Below are 9,632 nucleotides of genomic sequence, written 5' to 3'. Positions count from 1 at the left end.
AAAGAAAAAAGAAAAAAGAAAAAAGAAAAAAGAAAAAAAATCTGTTTTAGAGGAAGAGCCGTAGCCCGACTGACTTTGTGGGCTCCAATATCAACGCCCAAATCCTTGTTATTGTAGGGGTTGTACAGCCTGGATTAATTTTATCTTGCGCACCCACCGAGCTTCTTTCTTACCATTGGCCTTAAAGATTATCTCTAATCATTGGATTTGAGCACTTAAATATTTATATGAAAAAGTTTAGTTCAATTTGCATGATGAACCGATTAGATATTGATGTATGATAAAGGTCAATTTTAAACTAGGCAAATGGTCCCCTTTCTCTCTTTTTTTTTTTTCTTCTTCTTTGGAACGGATCCTCTTTAGCGCTCCCTCCCGATAATTCTTTGAAGTGTGTATCCATGATTGAGAGAGCACATTGACAAGCTAGATAAATCTAATCGTTTAAATTTGAAAGTCGAGGGACCATTGATATTTCAATGCCCTCAATCAGGCATAAAAATTGTCTTTATTTTTTATTTATAAATCTGATCAATGGCATGAACCCTTAAAAGTTATGGTGTTATTTTTTCTTAATAGGGGCATTTTTTTCAACTTTGGATAAACTGATAAAGTACTACTGGAACCTATAGGAAAAACCCGTTATAGAGGATCTGGTCCCTTCTTTCTTTCTCGTGTAAGCAAACTATATATATATATGGAAAATTGAAATTTAACTGTCAAAATTTATCATAAGAATAAGTGGCATATTCTTGGGATACATATTTTACTTGATAGTTTAATCTTGACAAAATGACTCATGAATAAAGGAGAAACCCATGAACATACATGTGTCGGGGATGTAATAATATTCCTAGAAAATCTTGATCGTTAACATAATTGAGATTTTGTGTTTCTTTTCGAGCCTTTTTTCATGAGTCTACTCAATGGCTACTCTATTTATATGTAAAAATTCCTTAAGATGATGATGAATTGAAAGCTTTTGAGTCGTTCAACGTAACGAATGAATGATCAAGTTGAACTTCCAAGAGGAATATGGGTTAGGCATGTGCTATATACCCCCACTTTCTTGCTACATACAACCATTGTACTTGTGAGTGTATGTAGCAAAAACTTGTCAACTAGTTTTGCCCACCGATTTATTTTAAAACTTAATAGTAACCTACCGAATGTTTCAATAATTTTCGGTAGATAGATACCAAACATTTCTAAAAAAGGTTCGGTAGTAACTTACCAAACATTTTTTTACATGGAATCCTGTGGAAGGAATTGTTTGGTCTATAACTATTGACCTAAAACGATAAATTTGGTAGAAAACAAACTGAAAAAATATGTTATCTTACAGTAAGTACATAATGAACAGTTCTTTAGATGGAGATCTCATGTAAAAATATGTGTTCAGTATGTAACTATCGAAATAATATTGATAAGTTTGGTCAGGTATTGAGAATTTTGAAATTTTTTTATGCAAATGATAAAGATAAAATCAATTTTTAACATGATTCATTTGTAAAACAATTAAAAATAATTCTAAGAACAAAAGATGATGGAAATAAAGGTAAAAACTCACTTTCATTTATCAAAATACTTAATTATACCAAATAATGATTACAAAGTCAGTTTTTAGTGAATAATATCCTCACAAATGGATCAAAACACATTAATGAATTATTAAAGGAAAATCGATTGGTTATCTAGATTCAATTGAACTTTGATAGGGATGTTTTGCTAGGATTTGCTATGCTTGAATCAATAGGTGGAAAACGATGTGTTAGGTGGGTGTATGCAGTAAAACATAATAAAACACAAAAATGTGTTTTCATACTTACACATTGTTGACATTTACCATTTAAGTGAATGTTATGCAACAAAAAAGTGAGTGTATATAGCCCGTCCCATTGGGTTATCCTCATCCAATATAGATGGTACTAATCTCATTCCTATCATCAATGTCTAAGCCATTCTTCAACTCATCCAAGCCAACAGATCCCATCTTGACTCTTGCATATGAATGAAGTGCCCAACAATGGCCAAAAGAAAATTATACTTATCAACGGTTAGGATTAATGGAAAATTTGAGTCACATATATACAATAAAAGCAACAACCATATCTATTAGATGGGCCAATGTAGGGGTATGCGCAACACCATGTGATCAGTACGACAACCCTGGGGCCTATCACAATCCTATGGACTGTTGACCATTTGTACAAGATACGAATAATTAAGACTTTTAAGCAGGTTTGGTAAAGCTATAGCTAGTAGTAGAATTAAAGGAGTGATCTTGATCATGATCATGTGAGATCTGTTAGTTTATTGGTCAAACTTTCTTCTTTTGCTTTATATAATTCTTACAGGCAAGATGGCATATTGGTTAAAAACAGAACAAAGGGACACAATTGGGATGACAAGTATACCATCTTGTGGGCCATCAATTATTTTCTAGAATCTAGATGCCATGTTTGTCCTAAATAGGTGTTAGAAGAACAAGAAGAAGAGAGCATTTGATGTTGATACTTGATTGTGTAAGATTCAATCTTCTTTTCTCTCTCTCTCTCTCTCTCTTCCCGTATCTATCTATGATTTTCAAGCAAAGATTCGATACAGCTATGATCATCCCTATAATGGTCGGAATATTTCCTACAACCTAACAAATCTTGAAACACTAACCCTAACCCTAAGTTGCTCCATTATTGTCTCTTATCATACAAATTGTAGGGATGTTTGTACTTCCTGTTTTTAACATTGTCTTGGTGGACACACATGGAGATGATTCAAAGGCTGATTTTTCACGGGTCATCATTATTAAAAGGTACAATCTAATGGAAATTTTGAGTTAGGTTCAAAGTCTATAGTGAAATAGATTCTTTCGGTGAATTTTCCACGGATGATCGAATTGTAGGTGATGGAGAAGATTAAAAAGTCAAACTAAAATATAGTAATTGGGTGGCGGTCCGTGTTATTAGGGAAGGTAATCAATTCGAAGACATTCTTGCTTCTCTTGTAATTATAATACTTCAAGATGGTATTTTCAATAATCACACGAGGTGGCTCAAAAGTAATTTTGGATCCACTAAGAGGTGATAATATGTAGGTTGTGAGTTCAAGATCCAATATGAGCACTATTTCCTTTGGGCCACTTATGAGGGTGCATCATCACTTACTCGGTGTGTGTGATGTGTGGGGGTTGCACGTGCTTGGAGGAGGGACCCATATGTCTTGGCTCTGACTCTGACTCTTCCGATCTCCCTAGTTGGACATAAATTTGGACACTCTTATCATAAAAAAAAAAAGTATTTTCAATTCTATTTTTCACTTTTTTAAGAATTTTTCAAAGTGTTTAAAGGGGGAATTATAGGTCTCCCTAATTTTTTTTATTTATGAAAATGTAATGGTAGAGATGAATATGACCATTTCAATTGTTAAATCTTCTTTTGATAGGGCTAGTAAGTTTTTGAGAATTGATTCATTTCTATTGAGAATGATCTCCATGAAGAGACCATCCTCACACCTAGACTTATTTTCACGAGATCCCACATAATATTGAATAGGATACATTGTATAAATAACGGAAGCCATACATGTTCGCATAGGCACAATTTAGTCGATACTCAACCCTTATTTTTATTTCTATATGTACTCACGATGCTTGTGTGACTCTCATATAGATATCATTTTGGACGATCAAACTGTATATTTAATTTTTCATACAAGTAGGGTATGTCTCATGGAAATTCTATTCATTATGAATATTTTAACTTTTTGAAAAGTGGATTCAAAATGACAAATTAACTAATTTGGTTTGTGTTACAGCTTTGACCCCCCCCCCCCCCCAACCAACACACCCCCCAAAAAAAAAAAAAAAAAAAATACAAGTACAAATACAATTTTTATAATAATAAAAAAAGAAAAATTACTTGATGGTCTTGATGCTAATGGTTTTTTTTTTTCTTCTTCCTGTGATTAGTCCTTGAATTTTAAGGGTGAGCTAAATAGTCCATTTAGTAAATCCCTCTTTTCTAATTAGTCCCTCAACCTCATCTCAGGTTTTAATATTTTTGAAATATCGAAACTACCGCTTTTTCTTCACATACTTAGGTTTTTCAATGATGATTCTAATCATTTTTGACGATTTTTTTTATTATCATAAATGACAAATGAAAATGATATACTTCTCATTTTGAACTTTTAAATGTATTTTTTTTTTCATTTTGACGATTTATAACAAAAAAAGAAGCTAGGGATTTTTCAATTATTTTACTTTTTTTTTTTTTTTGGGATCAAAATCGATCAAGGATGGTTCTTTTGGTTAGAAATCATCTACACTAGTTGTTATGTTAAGTTTTAAGTCGATCTTTCTATGTATTTTAGTTGGAAAAACTAAAAAAATTAAAATTAGGTAAATTTTACAATTCTAAGGTTGGAAGTTTCTTCTTTTAAAGTTCAAGATTTTTATTGTCAAGATCAACTATTTTTTTTTTTTAATTACTGTCGACCTCGACAATAATTAAAACTGGTGAGGTCGACAATAATTTAAAAAAATTGTCGACCTAACAATAGCAATATTGAACTTAAAAATAAAATTGCTGACTTCGCCATAATAAAATTTATCCAAGTTTTTTATGTACATCTTTAAAATACTTGAAATGACTTCTTCTTCCTTCTCAAACTCTTTTCATCAGAATGGAGTCTCTAAAACTCGATCGGGATGTCCTAAATCCAATTTTTTTAAATGAAAATAGTGAGTTTGAATGATTATGACAATTTTGATATTTCAATGGTGAGAAATGACTAGAGTGGGTTTCATAGGCTGATTAGAAAAGAGGGATTTTACTAAATGAACGATTTAGCTCAACTTTAAAAATCAAGGACTAATTTAAAAGAAAAGTTAGTGCCAGAGACTATTAAGTAATTTTTCTTTCTAAAAAGGAGGAAATATAAATGTTGCTCAACTCAATTAGGATTTAGTGTTGTGATATTTTGAATATTTATTAAAATGACTGTGTACTGAATTTCAAATTATTCAATTTAAAAAAAATGGTTATTTTAATGTCAACTTTCTATTTACTTATTTACCCTTTTTGTGAACTAACTTTCAACTCAAGGGCATAAAGGTAAATTAAACAAATTATCTGTTTTGATAAAAATAAATAATTACAAATTCAGGCGTATGACTTTTCATACCTATTAAAAAATGGCTGTTTTTTTTTTTTTTTCCGCAAAATGCATAATTATTTTAGTAATTTCCACAGTTATATATATATCACCCAAATCTTTATAAATCAATAGTCCAACTAATTACCTTTACTCCACCTCTTATATCTATGACAAGGCCTTTGTGCAGACTTCCCAACCTTCCACAATGTCAACTTCTTGTCTATAAAGTAGCATACATTTCTTTGATTTTTAATTATCTCCATTTTGTAAAATAAAATTTATCGAATAAAATTCACATTTAAGAAGTTATATTATTGGATTATTTAAATTATATTTGATTATGAGACAAATGTACGTGATTTTCTTAATCAAAATTCAACTCTTCTTAAATTTAAAATAATATATTTGCCTTGATCAATTGGGTATTTGCTGAATGGTTTTGCCGGAACCTTAATTCAATACATTTAAACCCAACAAGTGGAATGGGCTCATGTAGAAGTTTTGCATAAATGCATTGTCGTTTTATTAAGTATTTTGATATATGAGTTGCTAGAAAGACAAGTAGATTTTGATCCCTAATTATGCACAATTAAGCTCCATTCTTCAAAAGCGGTGATCACAAGAAGGATGATTAGTCGGTTAAATTACACAAGTTAGTTGAGAATGAATAATACAAAGGACTTTCAGTATTTCTATTCTCTCACCCCAAACTCGAAGGAGAAACCAAAAACACGATCAGCACCAACACAACCACCTTGGAAACAAAAAACCAAGACCCTCTCACCTCCCTCTAAAATACCCAAGACCCTAGTCTCTCTCTATCATTCACTTTCACTCAATAAAGTCATCCCTGATTAGAGAAAATTGGCAATGTACATGATGTATAGGTACTTGAAATTTCACTCTCAATTCCTCTCCTTTATAAGGACTCGGGTCGTTGAAAGGACAGGAATTGCAATTCCAACCTTTCTTCTTTTCTCTTGAGCACCTTCTTTGGTACCACATTGTTATACAGTTACTAAGACAATCTTCATTTTTTCTCTTTAATCTTCTGAACTTGTCTTAATCTCTGCAATTTTCTTCAAATTCAATAATGATGATGAGGTTGTAACCGAAACATCTCGGTGGGATGCTTAGCTTCAGCTTTCCAGCATTGTTCGATGTCTTGTGAGATCTTCATTGCATCCATCGATGCACCAAGCAGCCCACGTTTAGTGAACCCCACAGCATATAGCCCACATTCACCCTTCCAACCATTTGGGAATGGCTTCCGAGGAAAACCATCTTTCTCTGAAAACATCTCCTTATCCTGAAAAATAATTTCAATCCGCCTTCAATTTTTAGTCCTTTGATTTGGAATGAAAATTTTCTTCATAACGGAAAACTTAACGATATATATATTTTGGAATATACCTTTAACCATGACGGTACATTACTTTTGTAACCCGTTGCCAAGATGATTGCGTCGAAGTCCCCTTCACTTCCATCTACAAATTGTGCTGTATGACGGGTTAGTCGCTTTACACCTGGGCACACCTGCACCATTTAGAATATATATGGATATCATTCATCGTAATAAGGTATATAGTGGTACATCAAATAATTGACATCGTGCACAAAATTGTAACTCGGTTATAAACAACCCATGCTTAGTTATTCAAATTCTATCAGATGCTGACCTTGATGTCGCCCATTTTGATCTTTGCAAGCGTCCCTACATCCAATACAGGTGTCTTGCCAGACACACTTTTGAGTTCTAAAGGACCATGATTTGGTCGATTGAGGCCTAAGCGGGATGTGTCACCAAGAAAGAGTCGTGCTACGATGAGTAAGAATTGATCGACAACGCGTATGGGTAGCCTTTTGAGCAACCACATGGACAACCCAAAAGTTGATAAGCCCAGCATTTCTCGTGGTAAGACGTGCACCTGCAAGAAAAAGGACCCCCAAAAAAAAAGTTTAAAAAAGAGAGTAAAGATGGGATGATGGGTGTGAGCCCCTCAATCTTATGTTCTAGGCCATGGCTCCATATATTTTCATACTTTTTAGTCAGCAAGTGTGGATCTTTACAGAGAAAAAATAATAGAAAAATTGTAGAATGGATGACATTAATATCTTAAACTATGAAACTCATTGCGCATGCTGAGAAATCCCAAGAAAGTTATTTTTTTTCCAAGTCACTGACACAATTACTTCAATTCAGAGAAGAAATAGTTTCTATACATCTGTATTAAAGATGTGGAAATTAATGATGGGTGTCAATAACTGAGCAAGATACAGAGGATCCCTTTTGGGTTTTAATAAAAAATTTAGACTTGGAAAAGAGAAAAAACATTGAAAAATCTTAATTGGGTTTCAATTGAAAGAAATAACATTTTAAACAACTCTGTATTAAAGATGTGGAAATTGATTATTATGGGTGCCAACAGAACTTGAACAAGAGAGAGAGAGAGAGAGAGAGAGAGAGAGAGAGAGAGAGAGAGAGAGAGAGAGAGAGAGAGAATTAGGTTTTGATTAAAATTCAGATTGAAAAAGAGAAAAGAAAGTGAAAAGTTTAATTGGGTTTTACTTACAGATACCACTTCTTGTCTGGGTATTGTTTATTGCCTACATAATTAGATATCTGACATAAAATCTTTCAATATTGATCAAAATTCAATTTGAAAAAAGGGAGTCTTTTTTTTAAAAGAAAACAAAATCTTAAATGGGATTTTGCAGACAGATACCAATTCTTAATTGGGTATCATCTAATGCTTACATATTTAGATATCTGAAATGAAATCTCACAATTTTTTTTAAATTGGGTTTTGTTTGTAAGTAGAGAATTTCAATGGAAAAGAAAAATAAACATCCAAGTTTAAATATGCTTACTGTGTCCCTGACGACAAGCGATGGACGAGCATTATAGTTGCAGAGATCCAAGCAAACTTCCATTCCTGAATTTCCACACCCAACCACCAAAACTCTCTTCCCACTAAATTTTTCGCCGCTCTTATACAAGCTGGTATGAAGAACATCCCCAACAAACTGACTCCTTCCTTCAATCTCAGGCATCACTGGCTCTGCATTCTCTCCAGTAGCAACAATTAACCATCTACAAAAGTACTCAGTCTCCTCTTCCTTCAATCCTATAGTCCTCACTCTCCAAAACCCAAGACCTCGATCATATTCTGCGCTCCTCACTGTCTTGTTGAACTGAGGTTTTATGTCGAATTGTCTCGAATAATCTTCTAAGTAGGCCAAAAATTGTTCTTTAGTTGGGTAAGTAGGAAAATTGGCAGGGAACGGCATAAGGGGTAGCTCGCAAAATTGCTTCGGAAGATGTAGGCGAAGACGATCGTAAGTCTTGAGTTTCCATAGAGATGCTATACAATCTTCCCTCTCAAGTATTAAACTTGGAACACCTCTTGCTTTCAGACAAGCCGATATAGCAAGACCCGATGGACCAGCACCGATGATTATTGGACCTGCTTCACATTTCTTTGAATCGAACCAATCATGAATTCGTTTTCCTTCAATTTCTTTCAAGTTTTCCATGGAAGTATTGACAAGTTCAGAGCCAAAAACAGAGTTAACTGAACTAACTAACTGTTTGTGAGCTTTTTAGTTAGAAAACTCAAAACTAAAGAGCAAAACAGTGGAAAAAGACAGACAACCCAGGAATCAGTATATCTTGTGGAATCAAAGTAGAACTAATAAGCTCTCACACTCCCAATAAATTGGAGAGATTTTGATGATAAGTTTCTTTCTTATCAAAGAGAGATTAGTCTTAAAGAAATATGGGAAATCCTTCAGTAGTGGAATTGATCAAAAGGGTCTAGTCCACGTGAGAATGATTTTATTGTTTCGAGTGTTGCATTGGAGGAGTAAGAACTGGAGAGCAAGGCTACAGGGACTCAGAGAGAGAGAGAGAAAGAATTGTGATGTTCTATATATATATATATATCATCCTCCCTTTTGTTATATATATAGTATTGAGTTCAAAATGTGGGAAAAGATCTTTGTAGCCCATTTCTCTAAAGCTTCTATGTAGCTCTTTTAAACGGTTGAGCGGATTGCCACATCATCAAGACGGTTGCATCTAACCGTTTAATTTTAGAAGTTCATTAGCCGTCCATATCAAAACATTAGATTAGACAAAAGAAAAGTATTTTTTGATTTTTGTTTTTTGAAATCTAATCTAAATCTTGAGTAAAAAATGATTGTGCTGTTCCTTTGTTTAAATGTGTTGTTGTATGGACTGTAGATCTAGAGCTACAAAGAGAGGGATAGAGACAACCAGCCATAGAGGATCCATTCCCCAAAGTATGGGTTAGGGAGGCCAAGTTGTTAGAGTCAGGCTACCCTGACAAAGTTGGTAACATTTCAAATCTTACTAAGGGCCGTGAGCACACATTGTGGCATTTAATCCCAGGCCACATGGTTATAGAGGATAAAATTTTAAGAATTTTGAAAAATAATTACAAAAAAAAAAAAAA

The 9,632-nt window shown here is 33.4% G+C and overlaps 1 protein-coding gene across 1 annotated transcript; it reads right to left on the bottom strand.

Annotated features, from left to right (window-relative positions):
- Nucleotides 1–5,737: 5,737 nt before the first annotated feature.
- Nucleotides 5,738–9,065, bottom strand: LOC147412045 (indole-3-pyruvate monooxygenase YUCCA6-like). Its single transcript, XM_086455496.1, has 4 exons — nucleotides 8,026–9,065; nucleotides 6,834–7,082; nucleotides 6,568–6,690; nucleotides 5,738–6,463 (listed from the first exon to the last, which is right to left on the bottom strand). The coding sequence occupies exons 1-4, from the start codon at nucleotides 8,689–8,691 to the stop codon at nucleotides 6,242–6,244; spliced, it is 1,260 nt and encodes a 419-aa protein (XP_086311622.1). The 5' UTR covers nucleotides 8,692–9,065; the 3' UTR covers nucleotides 5,738–6,241.
- Between the last annotated feature and the right edge of the window lie 567 nt (nucleotides 9,066–9,632).

Source organism: Akebia trifoliata, chromosome 1, assembly GCF_017979445.1.
Source record: "Akebia trifoliata isolate Shusen 1 chromosome 1, ASM1797944v1, whole genome shotgun sequence".
Lineage (NCBI taxonomy): Eukaryota > Viridiplantae > Streptophyta > Magnoliopsida > Ranunculales > Lardizabalaceae > Akebia > Akebia trifoliata.
Note: the sequence above shows the minus strand (reverse complement) of the source record. Positions and strands in the feature narration are given on the sequence as shown.

What these genes read in the sequence shown, in the direction of transcription:
- LOC147412045 (XM_086455496.1), bottom strand. Translation starts at nt 8,691, where the DNA reads ATGGAAAACTTGAAAGAAATTGAAGGAAAACGAATTCATGATTGGTTC. An exon ending in CGCTTGTCGTCAGGGACACA is followed by an intron (nt 7,083 to 8,025) that starts GTAAGCATATTT and finishes TTTTTCTTGCAG; the next exon opens with GTGCACGTCTTACCACGAGA. An exon ending in TCAAAATGGGCGACATCAAG is followed by an intron (nt 6,691 to 6,833) that starts GTCAGCATCTGA and finishes TAAATGGTGCAG; the next exon opens with GTGTGCCCAGGTGTAAAGCG.